The sequence below is a fragment of the Anastrepha ludens genome, chromosome 2 (genome assembly GCF_028408465.1).
Source record: "Anastrepha ludens isolate Willacy chromosome 2, idAnaLude1.1, whole genome shotgun sequence".
Lineage (NCBI taxonomy): Eukaryota > Metazoa > Arthropoda > Insecta > Diptera > Tephritidae > Anastrepha > Anastrepha ludens.
The window spans coordinates 178,606,416-178,630,483 of NC_071498.1; the positions used below are offsets into that span (position 1 = coordinate 178,606,416).

General features: G+C 36.0%; 1 protein-coding gene across 1 annotated transcript; it reads right to left on the minus strand.

Annotated features, from left to right (window-relative positions):
- Positions 1-5,368: 5,368 nt before the first annotated feature.
- Positions 5,369-23,749, minus strand: LOC128855953 (uncharacterized). Its single transcript, XM_054091228.1, has 3 exons — positions 23,549-23,749; positions 7,713-8,525; positions 5,369-5,425 (listed from the first exon to the last, which is right to left on the minus strand). Exons 2-3 carry the CDS (start codon positions 8,118-8,120, stop codon positions 5,369-5,371), a joined length of 465 nt encoding a protein of 154 aa, XP_053947203.1. The 5' UTR covers positions 8,121-8,525; positions 23,549-23,749.
- Positions 23,750-24,068: the final 319 nt, after the last annotated feature.

Here is a 24,068-nt window from a genome sequence, read left to right on the forward strand (position 1 = left end):
GCTCCGAAACAAGTTCGCGTCCAGAAATCGGCCAAGAAGGAGTTAGCATCAGTTTTATGGCAAGCGAAAGGAATTTCGTTTGGGGTCTACTTGTAAACTGGTAAAACAATAAATTCTGAATATTACTGTCATCTTTCAGACCAGCTATAGGAAAACATTCGTGAAAAGATACCAAGTTTGCAAAAGAAAAAAATTATTTTATCATCAGAACAATGCACCGAGCATTTCAGAAGACTATTTTGACAATGGCTAAAACCCATGAATTAAAGTTCAAATTGTTGGGGCATTCAACGTATTCACCAGATTTCACCACTGGCAACTTTCATCTGCTTCCAGACCTAAAAAAATTCGTGCATGGATAGCGTTTTTCATCAAATGATGACGTCATAACAGCTGTGAAAGCGTATTTTGCAGCCCTTCGAGATTCCCGCTTCAGGGAGGGAATTCATAAACTGAAATCTCGTTGGAACAAGTGTATTGATGTTCAGGGAGACTATACTGAATATGGATGTATATAATTAGCGCGTACACCCTTTTTAGGTGCTTGGTCGAGCTCCTCAGTGCGTCTCGATGTAGTTCCATAAATGGAAAGACCTACAGTTTCAAGATAATTCCGAACGGCAGGTACTGAATAATTAAGTAATGTAAAAAACATTGTCGCATATGATCTTTCAGGCTTGTATATATTTTACTAGATCGAATACAACACTCGCTGTTCCTTAACTCCGAATTTTCCAGATTTCAATGAGATATATTGCTTGAATGGGAACGTCACCAATTCTTCATCAACTGTAGATTTTACCTGTTTTGGTATATTTTCCTATCCACTATTCCAAGATTCCAAGCAAGTTTATAGCAAGCTCGCTTATTCTATTCTATTCTATTCTATTCTATTCTATTCTATTCTATTCTATTCTATTCTATTCTATTCTATTCTATTCTATTCTATTCTATTCTATTCTATTCTATTCTATCAAATCTTGAACTTATTGCTGAACCGAAAGTTAGAGGATTCTATTCTATTCTATTCTATTCTATTCTATTCTATTCTATTCTATCAAATCTTGAACTTATTGCTGAACCGAAAGTTGGAGGATTTACAATCAACGCACAAAAATTCGACTGATTCGATTGATTCGCCGTGTGAACCAAATACACCAGCTAAGAGCAAATGCCCAACATATGTTTCAGTAGTGATGCTATCTATGTACTTCAACCCAAGTATGCCCAAACACTGAAGGCAATGTGCAAATATTATTTCTTCAATAATAAAACATATGCCATTTACTGGACAATTTTGACCCACATATTCGGCAAACGTAATTATTTTTGCCTAGTGCATCCAATGCAAGGCTTACCGAGCAAACCTTTTATTATTGAATCATGAACAGTAGCCACTTACGCCTTAAGCAATCTCACCAATCATAACCACACTTGATTTTGACTTTCACTCTGTAATCACCTCAATTCCATTAAATATTGAAAGATCAGAAATTCCTTACACATGCCAAGGCACAATACAGTACAATAATTTTCATTTAATTGCTTTCAGACAATTCTGTCCACAAATCACATTAATATTTATCGGTGTATTGCACACATATTTTCACACGCATGCCAGCACATATTGCAAATACATACTCGTATAAATGTGTAGGTATATTGGGCTGTCTGATTGCCTGCGCAACATAGCATTGAAGTAAATTTGCGGCAAATACCAAAAATGAGTAATTCTCTTGTATAACCGGATTACATACATACATACACACTCAAACTAACTTCTACACATTTTACTCACTGAGGTTCACAACACAAATCAACAATAACAATTTCTTGACAGCTAGGAATTTTCTGAGCGGTCACAATGTGCACAAAATTGTCGGCTCTCATTAGAGAAGAATAATAAATTTGGGTAGCGGTAAAAGCAATCAAGTCGAGAGTTATATATTGGAGAGATATATGCGCACGTATTTATATACATATATCAGCGCTGAGAAGAGAAATCTCTTATTTGTATTAACTACAATAGGATTTATATTTACACAAACACATATTTATTTATATTTATTAGAAAGGTCAATCGGATGTAACAGAATTTCCGGAGCACATTAAATATATTATAAATACACACATATGTACATACATTCATACATACATACACACATACATACATACAAATAAGGGCAGTAAATTACCTCCAATAATAATAACAAATAACTGTTTGACATACACAATACTGAGACGTTTGAGTCGACCTTTTCCTATAATTTGGGATAATTTGTTAGAGCTTCCAAAGAAAAATGATTTTTAGGAGAAGCTTTTCTGCGGTAAAAATGCAATTGTTGAGTTTTTGTTTGCCTGTCCACTTCTCTCTCCTGCCGACATCATTTTAATAATGAAATAAATTTTTATCAAATTTTTATTTCTTAGAACACACGACCTTCTGATTAACAGCCGATTTGTGACGCTTCAGATTAGTACAGATGTGGTCAAAATAAAACCAGTTGATGCTTGAGTTCAAATGAAAAATATATTTAATTTTTCCTCTATATACCTCTGATTCATTACTTTCAAAATCTGTTTTGCAATACTGTAATATTTACTTGCATTCAATAGTCTTCAAAGACAAGAATTTGAAATCAATAACGCCTTCTGAAAAATAATTCAATAATTTCAACTCATTAAACAATAATCAGAGGTGATGCAAGATGCCTAATTCTCAGCCTCTGTCAGCCATCTTGAACTACTTGATAAACCCGTGACGTGCTCTTGGAAAAGAGTAGAATTTAGAACTTCTGTTAAAATATTGAGCAAAAGAGAGCATTTGATTTGTTCATATCATAAAAGGCAAATTGGAAAGAAAATATTAGGTCAAATCGTGCAGCACTTCATCGTAACCAGGCGAAAAAGTCACGACAATGAATTTTGAGATCACGCCAGACCGGAAACCGGAAAATGGCGATCGGAATGGCTGGAACGAACCCGAGACGACTCATCCTTCGGTTAACGTTTCTACGCAAACACACCAAATCTATTTTTATTTAAAAAGTGTAGTTTTATTTAAAGACCCCTCCCTCAAACTTAAATGATGGTTTTCCAGCACCATTTCCTTGACTTTGTGGACGCTTTCATCCGTTGAACACGTTGATGGGCGACCATATCGGGAGAAATCTTCCACGACTTCTAGGTCCTCTGAAAAAGCCTTATACCACTCTTAAACCCGTTTTTTTTGATAACGCACTCTCACCATAGGCTTTCTGCAATATTTTCAACGGTTCGGCACAGCAAAAACAAAATGTTGACATATGTGTAACGCGCGCTTTTTAAGTGAACAAGTCCCGATTTTTCTTTTGAAAGAATGTAAATCGACCTTCTTCAATTTTTTACTACCATTTCAGAACAGTTATATTTTGCCTGCCATAACAGTTTGCAACTTTTCTGAAAGCTTGAAGTATTTCGAAAAGCAGACATTTCTTTTGTTTTCCTATGTTTAACAGTCAATAGTACCGTTACTTAAAAGAAAGGCTTCCAAAATCCACCAATTGGAAAGTTTCTGTTGCAACATAAAACTTTGTATGCAATTTTGCGCAAAATTTTGTATACAGTTTAATAAGCAACAGAAGGAACCAAAAATATTTTGTTTCTGGTATTTGCTCCTTCGCATTTCATTATGATTTTTGTTGTACCAGATTTCACCATCCGAATCAAAATTGTTAGAGTAACTTCGGCTGCCACGTCTTTCTCTTCAAATACTCACTCAGTCGTTGTTCAGTCGTTTTTCGTATACCACCAGGAAAATCTCAGTTTTTTCGCAAACAAATCGATTCATGAATTTCTGATTCTTTCAAATTTCGCTGAGAGCCGATTAATGCGCTGATATTGGGCACACCCAAGGATGATACAATACTAAGTTGTGCCTTCCGTATTCGCTGTGTCGTCAAACTCCATGAATAAACAAACAAGAGGAAGGGGAATTACTTGCTTATACTATATTTACTATTACTATTGCTATAATTACTTGCAATAGCAACTTCCAAACACAAGAAGTTATATGCTCACACTTACACTTTCTTGACACGGTGTCATCCAAATAAAAAGGCAAAAACCTGCATTTGGAGACATTATATTAATTTGTCCTTTCACAATTTAAAACTTGGCACTTCGTTTTCATTAGTTTGTTTAGTTTAAATATCACAAATCACAACTTTGCCAAGTCATTAACTGAATTTTCACAAACATGTAACTCTTCCTACTTTCGTTTGTTTATTTTGTATTGAGAAGGGAGCTGACGTCAGAGTAAAGCAATTGTTTTTTAATGGCGCCACCTTCAGTACTCAATTCGCTTCACAATCAGAATTTGTTTAAACGGCAACGAAGCAGCATGATTGAAGACTGTTAGTTTTCATCGTATATCACCCGGTCACCTCAGCTAATGAGCTGATTCCTTCGAAATCGCTGTCAGCCGGTTAACGGTCTGATGGTGACCACATCAATGCATTCTGGGCTTCATTTCTGGACATTTATTACGAATTTGTTTCATTTTCATTGCTATTATTTGAAGAAAATAAACTCGGGAGTAAATGGTATGCGCATGAAAATGAAAGGGTTCGTATTTCAAACAGAAAATTTAAATTATCGCGAGAAAAATGTCATAGTAGGAAAAGTCGTTTTGAAACAAATCACTCCGAATGGCTTTAATATAATTTTATATCAAGAAAAGTGAATCAAAATGTGAAGAAAAGTGCGTGTGTTGACAAATTAATAATGAAAGGAAGTAAAGTATAGTAGTACAGAATAATTTATTACTTAGGTACCAAGCGCAAGTAAATAAAAAGAAAGTATGAAAAGAATGTGATACTGAGGTAGTGGCCATGCTGCTTTATGTGAAACTATGAGTCAAAATTCTTTTCTATTTTTTACACGGGAGCAATTAGAAGTGGACATTGCAGAGGACTAATCAATACAATATTTACTATTTTCAGAGTAGTTGCCTTTCTGACAAACATAAAATCGTGTACCAAATTTCAACGAAATCGGATCATATCTAACATTTGTTTTAACGAAAGGCGTGGAAGTGTGCCACTCGATACCAACCTTCATATTTTTTATTCCCGCACACAATAGGAGTAGGCATGGCAGTACTTCAATCTTTACCATATTTCATATTTCTTCTTTCCTAAATGAAAATAAATCAAGTACTAAATTTCAGTGCAATCGGACTATTTTGGCCACATCTTATATGGCTGCGTTGTTTTTGAATGAATTTTTTTACCAAATGAAAGAAAAATGATAATTTGAGTGATGGAAATCTTTTTTTGACCTTTTCGCGGCCCATTTCTTCTGCGTCTAGTTCAGTTGTAAAATATGATTAATGTACGACGCCATTTGCACTGCCACGCCAACACTGTTTCGTGGCCAGAGATGACTAGTTTGAATAAATAAAATCGAAGTTATAAGAACAAAGTTACTCTCGTTTCTATTTTAGCTCAGTCTTGTTTATTTTGCACTTCACCTTGTAGGTTGGTGAGAAATATTAAAAGATTAATAAACTTTTAAAATTGGCATTTACCCTGCACTAGAAAATGAAATGCAGATTTTATTCGAGTAAGCAAATGTTTCAATGAATTATTTATCCACACATCAATAAATAATATTATTAATGAAATTTAAGTGGCTTGTGTATAACTTTGATATGAAGGGTCTTTCAAAATACGTGCATAGATATTTAAAATAAAACATGAAAAAATTTAATTTCTTTCAGGTTTCCCCATTTATATTCAAAATAAGGCTCTTAGTAATTAAAAGTGGAAAATTACACCATTTAAATTTACACCACGAGCACGTAAAGATGCAAGTAAAATCCGCCAAATAGTCAATTCATGAAAGCCTAATGTCTGAGCCTGTTGAGAAGGTTGTTCAGCAACACTTTGTGCTACATCAGCCATATTCTCTACAGAACGTCCAGTCCTTTTTCTATTCTCAACAGAACCATTTATTTGAAAATTTTTCAAGAACCTCCTGTCTATTTTAAATTGTTGATTCGGTCATGTGATTATTTCCATCGAAAAAATGACGAATTTTGCAATATGTTGTTCTTAAAGTTCGACGATTTTTATAATAAGTTTTAATAATTTTAAAAAGTTGCTCTATCGTATAAAATTGTACATCTGTCTACTTGCCAAATGTCAAAGATGACATAAAAAAGGAATCGTCTAGAAATTATTACCTACCGACATCTCGGCGTCACTTTTGAAAGTCCCTTTGTAATAAATTGCCCAATTAGAGGGTCTCTTTATGTAAATTTGGAAAGGAAATCAACTTTTTTTAAGAATGCCATATTTCAACTATTGGCCGACTATCGCCGCTCTTCAAGATTCATGAATTTATAAACCATAATTATATAGAACAACCTGTTCACAACCCTCAACATCGATATCTCGACGTTCTCAACAATTGGGCATTCACGCATTGACTATTTGACGGATTTTACCTGGAGACGTGGTCGCGGTGTACATTAAAATAATGACATTTTTCAATTATAATTATCAAGAGTCGCATTTTGAACAAAAATAATGAAATCTGAAAATATCTATTTTTTTGCAAGTTTCATTTTAAAGCAACAGCTAAGTGCTTATAAGTTTTATTAAAGTTTATCAACACAAAGTCACAGACAGATCTAAAAAGGAAAGCACATATTATAAAACTTGGTCTAGTAAATTCAATCAATAAATAACTATTACCAGCAGAGCAAATATTGATTCGTTTTGCATCAAGAGAAAGAAGAACTTGGGATATTTTACAAGATGGGTCATCAACTGGTTTCTTTGGAAATCACGTAATACTGACAACTAAATATTTCGTGCTCAGAAAAAATGGCAGGAGCTTCATATTCTCAAGGGCTTCAGGCTTAGATATATTATACAAATATATGTATATATGCAAATATTTGAAGCCGACTCTGAACGGCAGATGGATTTTTTATGGGGACCTTTTCCATGTCAGAAATACAATCGGAGGTTTAGCACTGCCTGCCGAGGTTGACCGCGAAAATTTGAATAAAAATTTAATCGTACAAAAATCGTTAACTGTGCTACAAAAACATTTGTAGAGGAATAAAAACTGGCAATGGAACACCCTTTACTGTTGCTGTGTAATAACTAAAATAATACAATAAAAAAACATTTTTTGAATGGATCACCCTTCACTATTGCTGTGTAATAAATAAGACTTTTACTCATTGCTGCTCTTAAACTCAAGACTTTATTATCAGTAGATCTGCATACACATACTTAAATAACTTTATATGCGCCCGCATGCAGCCGTGCGACACTGCACACACACACACATACACCCACAAACACATAATAAAAGATTATTCAAAAGAATATCACACCCCCTACCTCTTCTCACTTATGATGCTTAAAAGCCTCGTAAAATGCACTCATAAAAATACAAACACGCATAAAAACACAGCCGACATAACAATAACAATTTCAATGCATATAAATACAAATGTATATGTGAGTAGATAAGAGGCTCTAACATATGCACACACACACCCACACGCACCCACACATTCATTTATGTACTACAAGTACGAGTATATCTAACTGACATTCGGACAAACGCGACGGATGGGTGGCACAAGGTCATCCCGTATAAATGTTTATTTGCATGTATTGGTGTTTGTTTTTGTTTTTCTTTGCACTTACCACACAGTACTTCTCGCTTTTCTTCGAGCATTCCTTCAGATAGAGATGCGCATATTGATCCGAGTAGTTGAGGCAAGGCGTAATGGAACCGACGCCCTCGTTATACTGGCCGCACATGTGGCACTTGAGCCCGTTGACGGTAGCAAGGCCGCAAACCAATACCGTTAGCACTACAAGCATATTCTGGTAGCTCATCAAATCGCCAACTCGCACCCTGATGATGCTGCGGCGGCAGCGACTCATAAGCGACATATTGTCGTGGTCGCTGTCGCTATCATTGTCGGTGGCATTGCCGCGTGCCACCAACTCGACGTTTGCAGCGGTGGCGGCCATCTCGGCAATGGCGGCGTGGATCATCATAGAGTTGGTGCTAGTTTTGATGTTCAAATCGCTTGTAAATGGTGACATTATTGTTTGTTGTTGAGGCGCTTTATTATTATTATTTTTGTTATTTTTAGGGTATTTGCTGCCCGAATATTTTTGTCAACTTTTCACTGCCTTTTCGCTGTATTTTTGCTAACTTTATTAGACTCTTTAATTTCAACCAAAACACCCTTAGATTTTCGCAGTTTTTTGCTGATCCAGAGATTTTGCGATACTATCTTTTTGCTTTCACTTTTTGTTGTTTATTGGCTATTGTTGTATTTGCACTGTGTACTCACTTATAAATTGCACTATTGCCAGAGCAGAACACATCAGCTGTATGTTTAACTATTTCTTGCTATTCTCTTTCTCTTCTCAAATGAAACTCTTTAAATTTAGATTGCAGAAGTCTTTATTTGTTTAACTGCTCGCACGTAACTCAATATTTCACTGTAAATAATCGGATTGCAAAGTGCAAATATTTGATTCGCTGCTCAACATCAAAAAGTAATTTTAATTCTCCATTTAAATGCAAGCGCACTCGTTGCTCTCGAAAATGATTGAATGATTGGGTGAGTGAATGATGGGTGGGTGGGCGAGTGAATGGCTCGTTTGCGTGGCAGTGGTAGGCCATAAAAGCATTCCGGGTGTAGTTTATTACTAAAATAATGAATATGCAAATCATGTCTGGCATTGGCATTGATTTACTAAATCATCAATCATCACTTGGGTACTGGAGGTAGCCGTAATGATGGATTTAGAAGGCGAATATAGGCAGTTAATGATTTATGTATATAAATTACGAGTATTCAATACACAGTATTAAAAATTTACAAACACTGACTGCGACCTAAAATCGTACACAATTTTTTATTATTATTTTTTTTTTTTTTGTTACATCCGATGTTTTTTTGGCTGCATGAGAACTATCGATATGGATAACTATGGTTTGACGGCTGAGAATGGCAAACTGCGCTAACATTTCTGTTCAGTAAAGTTTAGTAGGACATCATGAATCGCTTAACTTCAGAACATCGCTTCTAAATGTTGTAAATTTACTTTGAAAAGAAAAGACTGTTCGCGAAGTTCACAGAGCGAAGTATTGAAGAAGGTTCCGAAATGTCGATTCGTAGCCATTCTCAACTGGTTGGTCTTTGTCCTTTGACTACGTGGAACATTTTTTGCAAAGTTCTTGGCTTATGGACCTATAAAATACAGCTCTTACGAGAATTTACCCCAAATGAGCATCGTTTGCATTGCATTTTTGCTGATTGAAGTCATTCAGATTTACCTATTGGAAAAAGTTGTCAAAAATTGGACTGATCGAATGAACGATGTAACTCGTAGCTGCGTTACTCGTTCCAAGAATAAATGTCATGAAATTATCTACCAGATTACATATAACAAAAACTAATTAATTTCAACAATATTTCAGTTATGTATTATCATTTTAGGTTCCCAAGATCTTTGAAAATCACCCGAATATGTTCAATTTTTTCAAAAAGTATAGTTCATTTATAAAGAAATACAGCAAAAATAGGCATCCCATTTTTTTGAAAGGCTATTGAAAAATCAACAAATTTATATCAAACTTTAAAAAATGTTAATAAAATTTTGTAGCAGCTCTTTTTTTCAGTATGCAGCTTTTTAACTCATTCATTTTTTATCAAAAATACGTGGAAGTTAAAAGTTATGAGGTTGTTAACTGCGCGTTTTGTGAGGTTTCTCCCTAGAACGGGTTCACGAAGTTTTAGTTTTTTGTTTGTTTCCACGACAGCCGGTTCTACGTTACAGGAACAACCCAGTTTTATATCCACCCAGGGACTGTCACTCCAGTGCATTCTCCAAACATTTACGAGGAATGTTTATATTGTTACAACAATAACAACTAAATTCGACATACCCAAAAAAGCTTCAAAAATTAAACTATTAAAATTTTACTAAAAAGTATTAAAATTTCACCAAAATATTTTTGCCTCCATAGAAATTTGTTCAGTTTCAATAAGCTTTTGAAGTGAAACTTCTCAGGAGTCGATGGACGAGCGAGAATGGGGAGTAAAATTTCAAAGTCATGCAACGTTTTGGGCATTTTCGTTCCGCGAGAGAGAAAAAAGATATAACGTAGAGGAAAAGGAGAGAGAGAGAGCTTTTCCTTATATATATCTTAGATACACTTTAGGCTATTTTTCCTAATTTTTTCCTTGTGGTTGCTAAATTCTAGTAAGAAATAACACTGCCTACTTTTTGGCGCTTGTTTGTTGGTGCAAACTTGTAGGAAATATATTTTTGGTGCCTACTTTTTGGTGTTATATTTGCTTGGTGACTACTGTTTGAAACGTTTTTTGGTTCTAATTTTTTTGGCGTTTTTTTGTGCCTACTTTTTGGCGCTTATTTCCGTTTCCTCGCTAGTGCTTGTGCGTACTATAAAGTGCTATCCATTCCGGCATCGGATTTATTGGTATTGCATTGCGGTAATTTGTGCCGTTGCTGCGGTGCTGGAATCGCTGCGTTTGTGTCGGTGATAAACGCGCGTTGTTTCCACGGTTTGTGTCAGGCCTTTACCTACACCGATCGACCCTTCTCGTTTTTGGTAAATTTTGTCTATTTGTATTCTCTGCAAATGTTGTGAGTTTATTTAGATATATATTATTTCTCCCTCTGTCTCATTCTACCTCGGGTCTCTCCCTCTTTCTTTGTCTACCTTGAAGGTTTCACTTCTGTCATGTGTACTACGCTACAAGCACTTTTTTTGGAGAATTCAAGACTCCGCTTTATATTATTTTTGTCAGAAAGTGAACTATACTTGTATATTCCTTATCGCGTTGGTCTCCTTGCCGCGGGGATGAGTCTTAATTTGTAATCGCAGGTTGAGGAGCATGATGAACCGTCAGGCAAGGCCACCGTAAAAATCAAAAGATGTCGGATAAAGAAACCAAAACTTTTATAATAAAAGTGAACATAGCGAAGCATGGCAAAAAAAATTGGTTTATGCAACCACTGAAGGTGAATCATAAGATGCATAGGTCTGTCAAAAGATAAATTGAAGTCATAAGTCAAACATATATATTTGCCACCTGTAAAGTAGATAGCTGCAGTATACAAACAGGCAAACGGTGCGCGTAAAGGTCAAAAAAAAAAGATTTTCATAACTCAAAATATTTTTTTTTGTTTATTTTTTTTAATAATAATTTTTTTTTATTTACTAAAAAAATTATTCAAAATTAAAATTGAATGATTAATTTTGCGTTCCATTACACAATTAATTTCTTCCTTTCTGGATAATTTTCTCGCTCTGGCCTACGCTGCTAGAAGGGGGTGTTCTATGCATCGCTAAGAATGTGTATCTTCTAGCAAGTTAACATGTAAAATCTTGTTATTAAATAACTTTTTAAAATCATAAAAATTTATTCCCAAAATCAGTGTTCAGAAATGTTCACACAGGAAATATTTTGTTCACAGCTCAGACATACTTCTGATGCTTTACAGGCTTTCTAAAGAAGCAAAATTGCAGGTAACTCTCAGACCCCCTTTTCATCTCAAACAATTCAATCTTTGATGTGCTTTGCACCGCATTCACTCTTACTTATCTAAATTTTATGATGAAATCCAACTCTCCACGTAAATACTAATCCTCTCAAGGCTAAATTGTGCCATCAAAATAGTGCAAGCCGAATGGCCGAGTCAACTACTTTTTGAGATAAACTTGGTTACTCAACCATCTCAAGTAATGGGCCCATTAGTGTTAAGTGGAAATATATTTTCCTCGATAATCATTCTTTCATGTAAACATTTTTGCTTGTTTACCAAAGTATAGAACGAGGATAAGGAGAAAATAAAGGAAGCTGATGATATAACAACTAATAACGGGCCAAAACGTTGTATGCTTTGCTAAGGCCCATAGGTTACGATGGTTTGGCCATCTACTCAAAATGGGCGACAAAAAGATAAGGGAAAAGACCTTACGCTTTTATGTGATGGGAGTAGAAAACACGGACGACCTCCAAGAAAATGGGTTTATGATATCCAAGAAGACCACGATGAATAATATGTATTAGAAAGAGTGATGCATTGAACAGAGACGTACGGAGAGTTATTATAAAGGAAACACTGGTTCACCCGAGCTGTAATTGGTATGATGATGATAAGGATAGTGAGAAATTCAGTTGCAAGGAAATGGGTTGAGTTTGTGGGACTATTTGTCTAAGAATCTGGGTGGTACTCGTAGTACGTAGTATTTCTGAAAACGATCTTCTTCATCAATGCCCCAAATGTCAGCACTCAATGCTAGTGATTTGTTTATCCTTTATCTATTTAATTAATTATTTATTTATTAATTATTTATTTATTTATTTACTTATCTACTTACTTATTTACTTAATATGGCAATTTAACTGTACACCATATTTGCTACCATATTCTAAATCATTTAACCAGTCTAGTATCGTGCCTAGTCTTTCCGGAGCCATCGTCCTGTTAAGCATGGCCGTCATCGCTCTACAAAGCACCACAGGCTGTGATGCATGCCTTGGTAATATTTTTATAACTCTTTTTTTGCAATCTTTCTTAAATTTCCTCGCATGTAAGTAAATGAAACAATGCACCTTCAAGGCATAAAAATAGCATAAGAGAGTTCTGTTGCAGCCTTTTCGTTATCCCTCACACTTCATTTGCTTACTTAACCTACCTTGGCAATCTACTCTAACTTTGCACTCTGGACATTTTTTCAGAAGGCCAAAAATAAGGTTTGCGTATTTCTTTTTTCTTCGCTTCTACCCAAGTAAAATTCCAATCATTACACAAACTACCTCGAAATGTTCTTAATAAGAAGCAAAGGCATTGCTTTCTTTTATACCATTTCAAGGTACTTAGAAGAAATGCCACTTAAAATGTGTGAAATTTAACATAGCAACTATTTTCTTGCAGTTTTCGTAGGCAACAGAAAGTTTACAGTCAGTTATAAGTGGATACGAGTATTAGGGGTGTCTTATTTTCGCATTTCCACTTTAATACGCGCACTAGTAGAACTGGGCTACGCTTTTTAGCCAATTGGGGCCAATGTTCAGTTAATATGTTGGTGATTCAAACATCTGCAACATTCCGATCGCAGCTTTTATCGAAACATCAAAGTTACATAATTTGTTCTACATTAAATCTCAAGCACTTTTTTTCTGATAGCATTGTCATGCTATGGTACCTTCAGAGAAACGAGATGTTGGGTGTTAGGCAAACTAAGAGACCTCAAGATCTGCAAGATCCCCACAGCTGCTGCAATGGGGGCTATACGGAAGTCCAGGCTTCTTCACATGCGTTCCGATCACCGAGTGACCACCAGTGCAAAGAAGATCTGCAAAATCCCCACGGCTTCTGCAATGGAGGCTGTACGGAAGTCCAGGCTTCTTCACATGAGTTCGGCACCAGTGACCACCGCTATGAATTTGGAAATTGAATGGTGAAAGATCCCTAGATCTTTAAGCGTCCTACTTCTGTCGTACTGAGGCCAAAGGGTTTTTGAGATAGCATAGATGTTTTGAGATAAGATAGAAAAAACAGATGGACTTTCGCGTTTTTTATGAAAGAAATTGTGCAGTTTCCTTTTAACAACGGTCAAGGGGGCACCGATGTCTGAGATGGGGACAACTGAAACCGGTTCTGTCGACCCCTTTATTGCCAAGCTCATCGGCAATTTCATTTCCATCTTTGTTCCTATGCCCTGGTACCCAGTTAAGAGAAATGTTTCCTGCACATTACAGGAGTTGACCAGAAGAGACCTGCAACATGGCGACGATAGGGCCTTGATCGCAGCTTGACCATCGGAAAAAATGCGCTCAGTCACCTCAAAGTGAATAAAATGTTTGTGTATCGCACTATAAAACGTTACAATGATACTGGTAGCATTGCAACACGCTATGAAGGTGGACCAAAAAAAACCGCAACAATGCCAGAAATGGTTCGGAAAGTTAAGGCTCGACATGAACCAAATCCACGTCGAAGTGGAAGAAAAATGGCCAAAGAACTGAAGATTTCGAAAGACGGCATTCGACGCATATTGAAAAACGAGCTCAAGGTCAAGACTTACAAGTTCCAAAAAGTGCACGATCTTTCACCCCAGCAAAAAGAAGTTCAGTGCGAAAGAGCAAAGGAGCTGTTGCGCTTGCACGGACGTGGCGAATGTGTTTTCTGATGAAAAAAATTTCCCAATTGAGCTGTTCATAAACACTCAAAACGTGTTTACTTGACCGAACGCTCATACGAGAATTTGAGCCTACGTATGGCCACTCGAAGCATTTTCCCATCGCAAGTAATGGTTTGGGCCGCAGTAACCGCTGATGGACGCTCTCCAATCGTTTTTATCGAGTCTGGTGTCAAAGTGAATGCGACTTATTATCGGGAAAATGTTTTAGAAGCTGCTTTAGAGCCGTGGACATGCAAAAATTTTGGTCGTAGACCATGGACGTTCCAATAGGACTCGGCACCGTCTCATAAAGCTCGTGTGAACCAAGAATGGTTAAAAAATCATGTTTCACACTTTATTTCGTCCACACAATGGCTTTCGAATTCGCCAAATACGATGGACTATTCCATCTGATCCATTTTGGAGAGCAAGGTGAGGACTAAAAAATATGCCAGTATGGATGCGTTGAAAAAAGCGATTATACGAGATTGGGCCAAAATACCTCAAGATCACATTCGCGCAGCATTTTGGCGTCAGTGAAACCACAATGCGGCGCATTTTAAAGGATGATTTAAAATTTTTTCCGTATGAAGTGCAATTGCCACAAAGAATATTGCCGACAGACCACTGACGTCACTGGGAATACGGCGAAACAGTCGCTCGAATAGTTAACACTGAACCCAATTTTTGGAAGCAAATTTTAATGACTGACGAGGCACATTTTAACCTCTCTGGCAGCGTGCGTAAACAAAATTGCCGCTTTTGGGGAACTGAAACGCTATTGCAAAAACCATTATTGGGCCATATTTTTACCAAGAAATCGAAACGGTCGATGGAAACCGATATCAATGGATGTTGGCTCATTATGTCTGCCCGCAAATGCGTAAGAAAAGTTTAGACGGTTACTGGCTTCAATAAGACGATGCGCCATGCCACGCTGCGAATGCCACAATTGAATTTCTGCAACGAAAATTTCCAGGACGCATAGTGTCAAAAAGAGGCGATACCCGGACTTCTTTTTGTAGGGTTATCTGAAAAGTATGGTTTACGCCAACAAGCCGCAGACTATTGGACCAGCTTAAAGCAAACATTTGTACTGAAATTAACACTATACCATAAAACCCGAAATGCTTGGCAATGTGATGGCAAACGTGGAAAAAAAATCGCAGTTTGTAATTGCTGAGAAAGGTGGCCACTTGAGTGATATTGTTTTCAAAAAATAGTTTTAATAAATTTTAAATAACTTAACCAAATAAAAATACCGTACTTAAACAAATCAGTTTTTTTTTTCAAAGTAATTCAATATTTTCATACCCACATAAACGAAGGTGTACCCTGTACTTTTGGAACAACACAAGACGCACGGCACACCACAAATATGTTAGGAAGAAGAGTTCGGCCAAACACCAAGTAAAAGGTGTAAGCGCCAATTTCAATTTCATTTGAATTTGGGCCTCTGAAGATATTTATCGGATTAAAAAGAAAAACGTTTCAAATCTCTACAACTAAGGGCCTCTTCCGAAAACACATATAAATTGAAATGTTTGTATGTATGCGATGCACGCTCTGTAACTCAACAGTTTTTATGAACTGTAATATTCTAACACGCCCAACAAGCACTGACATAAACCGTTTTCTTTTTTCGTGATTTTAGACTTAAAATCTGCAATTTACTGTTACTGCAACTGCTTGGGGCAAAATAATATTTACAAGCACTTCGTGTTTTTGTTTCTTCTTGTTTACATGAATGTTTGGCCAACTACGTGCATACATGCAAAGACATATATATATATGTGTGTGTGTGTGTGTTGGGATTTGTTTATAGCAAAAAGTTGCTCTGCTTAATTCTAAATAACTTTTATGGTGTGGGGCATCATCATCGCGTTGAGTAAAAAGTTTACTCGGAATTAAAATTTGCAACAATTTTAGCAATGAAAATGTGCGAAAAGAAGCTTGCGCAAATATTTTTTTAAGTGATGCAAAAGTTTATCTAAACCAGATGGGCATTAATGATAAACCTGAGAAATTGTATGCAATAGTAACTTTTGTGTGAACATTTTGAAACTAGCCCGGTTAGAAATTTTAGTACATGCACCAGGTGGCGCAAAATTAATCACCTTTGTGAAACAGACAGCTGCAGCATACAAACAGGTAAGCAATGGGGGCGCGAGAAGGTCAAAATAAAGATGTCAGTTACTCAAAATATTTTTTTTTTGTTTTGTATTTAGTAAAAAAAGTTATTCAAAAACAAAATTGGATGATTAATTTTGCGCCACCTATTATGAAATGAGTGAAATTTATAGAATTTAATTTAAAATAAAAATTTCCGTCATTCAAAATATTTTTTTTTGTTTTGTATTTAGTAAAAAAAATATTTAAAAACAAAATTGGATGATTAATTTTGCGCCACCTATTATGAAATGAGTGAAACTTATAGAATGTTTAAAGTAAATTTAAAATAAAGATTTCCGTCACTCAAAATATTTTTTGTTTGTTTTGCATTTAGTAAAAAAAAATTCAAAAACAAAATTGGATGATTAATTTTGCGCCACCTATTATGAAATGAGTGAAATTTATAGAATTTTTAAAGTGTTTAATATAAAGATTTCTGTCACTCAAAATATTTTTTTTTGTTTTGTATTTAGTAAAAAAAATTATTCAAGAACAAAATTGGATGATTAGTTTTGCGCCACCTATTATAAAATTAGTGACATTTATAGAATTTTTTAAGTAAATTTAAAATAAAGATTTCTGTCACTTAAAATATTTTTTTTTTGTTTTGTATTTTGTAAAAGAAATTATTCAAAAACAAAATTGGATGATTAATTTTGCGCTACCTATTTTGAAATTAGTGAAATTTATAGATCTTTTAAAGAAAATTTAAAATAAAAATTTCCGTCACTCAAAATATTTTTCTTGTTTTGTATTTAGTAAAAAAATTTATTCACAAACAAAATTGGCTGATTAATTTTGCGCCACCTATTATAAAAAGAGTGACATTTATAGAATTTTTAAAGTCAATTTAAAATAAAGATTTCCGTCACTCAAAATATTTTCTTTTTTGGTTCGGATTTAGTAAATAAAATTATTCAAAAACACAATTGGATGATTAATTTTGCGCCACCTATTTTGAAATTAGTGAAATTTATAAATAGAATTTTTAAAGTAAATTTAAAATAAAAATTTCGGTCACTAAAAATTTTTTTTTTTGTATTTATTATATTAGTAAAAAAAATTATTTAAAAACAAAATTGAATCTGATTAATTTTGCGCCATCTATTATGAAATGAGTGAAATTTATAGAATTTTTAATAATAGAAAAATAATATAAAATAATTTCTAATAATCAATTATTTATCTTTTTTTTACTTAATCTTTATATTAGGTTAGGTTAGGTAGTAATGGTTGCCCAGAAAGTGGGCCCACTTGGACGAAAGAAGTTTGGTTCATCCTTTGTGATACCATTTCAAGAGGGGAAAAAGAGGTGAAGGAAAAAGGACGATAGAACGATCGGATAAGGAGGGTTGAGTGTTTGTGAACTATGAACAGTGACTAGACTGCGGTTGCGTTAGCTCTTTATGCTGCTGATGAAGTTCATCAGATTTTTGTTATCAAGACCTGCTATATCAGCAGGTGCAGAAAAGAAGTGAGTACCAAGATGCTTGAATCTTAGTCCCGCGAGAGCTGGGCAGCTAAGGAGCTAAGGTGCTGAGACGATTCCACCTCATCCTCCATACAGCTGACTCAAAAAGGACTCGAAGTAATTCCGAGTCTCACGGTATGTATACCCCGCGGGTAGTGACCCGTGAGGATGCCCACGAAATTTGAGAGATGAGATTTTGTCATCCTCAGAATATCTCTCGAACGCCTCCTATCAAAACGAGGCCAGAGGACTTCCTCATATTAAGCTTGCGTATATTTTTATCGAAATTTTTGAATCATTGCTTTTATCTTTAAGATGATTATTTATCTCTATATTCACAGTTATCGTGATTTATATATTAGATATTCGATGTTTGTGTTCGCAAGCTGCCGTGTGATTGAACGCTGCTGTATTTTTTTAAATTTTAATCAATTCATATCTTTTTGGTCGATCTCAAAGAATCAGCATAGTTAGACATTGCTTCCTCTCCATATATAGGGGGGTACTTCAAGGATCGTTTCTTGTTCCCCTACTGTTTATAACGATCTGCCTGGTGAGGAGGTGAAGCACACTAAAATTCAGATATATGCTGATGATGTTCAATTGCTATTGGGCTTCCCTAATCCTCATTAAACCTTTGTATGCATAACCTCAACAAGAAGTCAGACGTAGTCAGCGAGTGGGCAAGTAACAATGGCCTGTTCCTGTATCTAAATATGTCAAATTTTTTTAAGAAACATTCTGACATCAATGTTTACGACAAAATTTTATTAAACACTGCCTGTGGCAGCTGCCTCAGGCTAACTGTCGATCCCTTCCTGGTAAGCTCATCGGCCCCTTTATTTCCCTCTATCTTTCTATGCTCTGGAATCCAGATAAGAGAAATATTTCCTGCACGTTCGACGTCATCTCCTTACAGGAGTTGACCAGAACATAGCTACAACCTGGCGACGGCAGAGCCTTGATCGCAGCTTAACTATCGAAAAAGATACTTATGCCTTTGTATGCCTGCAGGAGCGCGAAGCTTGAAAAACACTACTAGTTCACGCCGATTCAAAAGAGACTGAAATATTGGGCTGATTTGGATCAGTCGATGAAAACAGAGGTGCCTATGCCCGTGCAGACTCTCTCCTATTTCCTATCCAGCTTGCTTGGAAAGATAGCCAACCCTCAAAACCCTTCAGGGATAATATTTTCGGATGGAGATATTTGTACGAATTAGAGCGAAGGAAGGAGAAATCTGTCTCGAAATGCTACCATGTCCAGCAATCTAATTGCGCGCTGAGCAGCAATGGATTTAACTTGAAGAACATCGTGTGGCATGTTCTACAAGTAGCACGTTTCAAGAAAATCTCATATATTTTTATGTTTTTGTTATTGTAATATATATTTTTTCTTGGTTCTGTTCTATGTACTTTAAAGTGTTGGTTGGTTAAAGTGGTTATTGTTTCAGAATCCAACTAGCGCTTCCGCACCATTTTGTTGCCACATCCTGGTTACCAACTTGTTTAAGGGTTATTTATAGCATAACCATATCCAATCTGTGCGGTTTAAGAACCTTATTAGGTTGTTGACATCTAAGCCAGACAGTTGTTGGCCCAGAGTTAACATTCTGTCCTTCCATAGGGCAGGGCAATCACAGAGGAAATGGAAGATTGTTTCCTTTTTCTCCGGTTGTTTACAACTGTGACAGTCTGTGTTGTAAGGTATGCCTATTTTGGCGGCTTGTTCTCCGACAGACCAAAAGCCAGTTATGACTGCCGTTAGCCTCCAGGCGTCCCGTCGTTTCCTGTATATCAATGTAGACGATTGCTTGACGTTGTAGGTGGGTCATAACGTTCTGCTAATTTTGCATTTCGTCTGGCCTTTCCGTCTACAGTACGCGATTCGGAGGTATTTTAGGGAAATTATATTCTTGACTCCACCTAATGGTGTGAATACCGATTCTGCAAGAGAGTTATTCATGGCAGATCCCCCTCTTGCCATTTCACTTTAAAGTGTAAAACTTCTTTTTTATTTCATTGAAAATAATGTAACTTTTTCTGCCTTAATCGCGAAAATTCAAAATCGAAATCGGTTCCTTCTTGATGTCCAAATCATTACTATACGAGATGGCGCAAAATTAAGCATCCAATTATATTTTAAATAACTTTTTTGCTAATTAAACAAAATTATTCTGACTGATGGATTTCTTTATTTGGCCGTTAGGCGCTCCATTGCTTTTCTGTTTGTATACTACAGCTGTCTTGCCTGCAGGTGTCAAAAATTATAAATCTTCTGTTATTTATTTATTTTGCGCCACCCTGTCTATTTACATACCTAATAAATACTAACAGATCAATTAAATTTTTGTTTTATTTTTCATTGTTTATTGGCAATTATGTTTACAGTTAACTACTGTGGCAAGCAAAATTGAAAGAGATCAATTTTATACCAAACAAGGCCTTCGACAGAGTAATCATCTATCGGCCGTTTTAGTTTTAAAGAATTAGAGGACTTTCTTTACTCGAGAGGTAGCATTAACACAGATAATAACGTCGGCTTTGGAGTTTAATGAAGAATTTCCCTAATTTATATTCCTTACTTTGGGAAGTAAAGCCCTTTTTAAATGAACAAAAACCACGTTCTATAAATCTACCTTCTCTTCCTTTTATAAGGCGCAGAATCGTACTTGCAGACAGCATCCAAAGAAGTTTAGTGTTCGGAGGAAAGATACTACAAAAGGCGCTTAGAGCTTACCCATTTGGCGTCAATGAATGCCACGGCAATGAAAAAATGATTTGTATGAACTTTAGGAAAATTTAATACAAGGCTTAACTTGTAATAGTTTGTTTAATAGAGGTCGCCATCGGTAGGCAATGAAAACCTCCGAGTGTATTTCTGCTATGATAGTATTCCTTATAAAATCCATCTGCCATTTTAGGTCACTCCATTTGTCAAAAAACATCAATACACATACCACAAAAAGCGGGAGAAGCTTGGCCAAACATCCGACAAATATCCAATTAAACAAATGGCGCAAAATTAATCATCCAATTTTTTTAATAACTTTTTTATTAAATAAAAGAAATTATTTTTACTTTGACCTTTTCGCGCTCCAATGGTTGTCAGATTGTATACTGTAGCTGTCCAGTTCATAGATGTCCAATATCATTGACCTACGACGCCATTTGCATTATATATTTTCCGATAGGGTGAATAATTTTGCGCCACTTTATATATATCATATATTTTAACGCTCCTATTGCTATTTTACCAGCTGGTGCTTGCGAAGGTAAAGTAAAACCTTTTATACACTAGAAAGATTAAGTAGGAATGAACTTGACTCAACTTAATCTTTTGAATTGGCATCCGTTACTGGAAAATAGAAATTACCAGCGCGCTTTTCTGCATTTGTTCTAAGCCCTCCGTTGGGCACATGGGTCTGGCCAGACCTTTTCGACTTTGTACGTGAATTTGACATATTTCTATTATAACTAACGACTTGAGCTTCCAAGTAGCTTAGTAAAATTTAATATTCTTTCGGTTTACGGATATAACCTTTCACAGAGGATACTCGAACAGGACGAAAAAAAATCTAACCGAAGGTTTTAAAAAAGGTGTTGAACGGAGGGTTAATCACTAAGGCGGCTATAATGGCAAATAAGCAGAAAAGGAAGAACTTGTTTTAAACGGAAAAAAAATTAATTTTTATTCGACTTGAATTTTAATACAGTTTGTACAATAAATACGTGTTAAGGGGAGAGCCTGCTTTAGAGACTTCAAAAAATCGATTTTTTTGTTTTTTTGCATAAATGTCTTCCCAAACTATCCAAGAATGTGTTCTCAAAATTTCAGAAGCAAATTAAAAATATTTTTGGAGTTACAGAAGAAATTGTGAGCAAGCGTCGAGCAGGTATCCTACCGACCGGATCGCTCGAAGTGCGATTTCTCGGTTTTTTATTTTTACGATTTTTCCTAATTGGCGGGAAAGATAGGAAAAAAGTTAAACGTCCTATGGAAATGAGTTACATTGATTGTATTCGGATTTAAATTCCCTTCTAGTTGAACCTAAAAAACCTTAAGAAAGTTATGATTAACCCACTTTTTAAACAATCTAAAGGGAATTTGTTTTCCAAAAAAATGAATTTTTTTTTAATTAGCGAAAAATTGTTGAATTTCTCACTTTTTGTTTAATTTTCTTGGTTTAACTAGAAGCTATACTATACTAAAATAAATTTTTTTTGGGGTTTTCGGCTTCAGATGAAAATTGCGACCTTCATCTTTCCCGCCGCACGACACATGCAGACTCGAGGCGCCTCCGCAAAATGCTTGAAAAAATTCGAGAAGACTGTTGAAATATATAATAATAAAACCTGAAAGTTTCGTTTCAATCGAATGTTTCTTTCCTTCCCAAAAAAACCACGAAATAATCGATTTGTTTAAGCCTTTAGAGGCTCCCCCTTAATGTTTAGCTACCACACGCAAATGTGTCAAAGTTCATCATACGCCCAGTCGAACGCCATGCAGCAAATAGCCAAACCGTTAACCAAGGGACACTTTTAATTGTTTCAAAGCCTAGCGCCAAGGGCTGAAACTGTTTCTCGCTTCACGCATCATTAATTTCTTAATAAATTGGACCGCATACTTTCGGCCTGACAAAAAAAAATCCAGCCAAAACAAACGCCATTAGGCGACGATAGAACGAGCAGTCAACGACAATCAAACAGTTGAGCAAACAAAAATTTGAAAAGTCGAGTGGCGCAAACATGAATTCTTGCACACTACATGCGCACGTACACACACACATACATTACATCCATGTAAAGAGGAAATAAGTAGCAAAAGCGAAACGAAGCACACAAATCTCTATACAAATACCATTCATTCACATCATTCCATGCTGCTCGTGTTGTTGTTGCTTCCAGTGCAATCACCCTGACTATTGCCGCTGATGCATCATCTGTGTTACTATGATGCCGCCGCCTTTACAGCAGTACAAATAATTAAATAGCGACGGCACCAGCGTTTGCTATGGAGCACAACGACGTCGGCAGGCAACGGACAGCGGCGGGTGATGGCTGCACTTGCAAGGCTATGCAATGTAGCTATTTGTCAATGTAATTATTTATGCAACACACCAAGCACATGTTTTTCAAAACACACACGCACACATACACACACGCACATAGACACAATATTTGGTTTAACAGCAGCAAAAGCAGCAGCATCGAGAATAACAATAACAACATGAAGCATGCTCAAGCGCCATGTGGCAATCATTTTGAAATATTTTTCTGTTTTTTGTTTTTGTTTTCGGTTTGTCATTCATTCGAACGGCGCTCAAAGTCAGTTACTAATTAAGTGGAATTATGTCACTGCAATACTGATGTCAAGGCACTTAAATTTTTCCCCTTTTTTTGTTTTAGGGTTTTATTTTTCTATTTGTTTAATTTTTGTTTTTCTCTCAGTGTTTTTTTTTGTTTTTTTGTTTGTTTTTTTCACATTACATAAACAATTTCACTGCATGGCTGTTCAATTTGAATTGCCATTTAATGTGCAAGAATTCCTTTCACTTTCCATTCAACATCAAGCTAATATTCACAATTCCACCAAGAAAAATTCATCACTGCCACTACCACCAAAAAATTTATTGCACTTTTCAAAACTCTAACGTACTTTTCATAGTATGTGCTCCGCCCTTCTTCCTCTTTCAGCGGGCAATTCTTCTTCTACGCTTTCACTTCACATCCACTTCCTTTACCTCACTTGATTTCATACACTTTTTGTTGTATTCTTCTATTACTTATACGCCGTGTCGTCGTTAGTCCGCTACGCACAACCGCTCGCGTTGAGATCGTGAACGTTAGTGATTTGTTTTGTGGAGCTGCATGGACCACGAGGTATCCAATCAAAACACAAAACGAAGAATGCACGTGCAATGACGGAGATGGTGTAGCGACCACATGATGGCGTCGTCAGTGTGAACAGTTTTAATGCCACTGTAGCGCAGTATAACAGTTAAGTTTGGGTACAAGAGCAAGTGGCTGTGGTGGTGATTTATCGGTGTGCGTTGGGTTTAACGTGTGGTTGTGTGTGTGTGTATGCGTGAATGTGAGTTGGTGAGTATGTGCATGGTGGGACTGCCAAGTGGTTTTAAAAGCAAAGGAATGGTCAGCGCGGCAAGACAATTGGTTTC

Coding starts and splice junctions, on each gene's coding strand:
- LOC128855953 (XM_054091228.1), bottom strand. CDS start 8,120: ATGTCACCATTTACAAGCGATTTGAACATCAAAACTAGCACCAACTCT. Junction 5,426..7,712: donor AAAGCGAGAAGTACTGTGTG/GTAAGTGCAAAG, acceptor TATTCAAACTAG/TCATCTCTGGCCACGAAACA.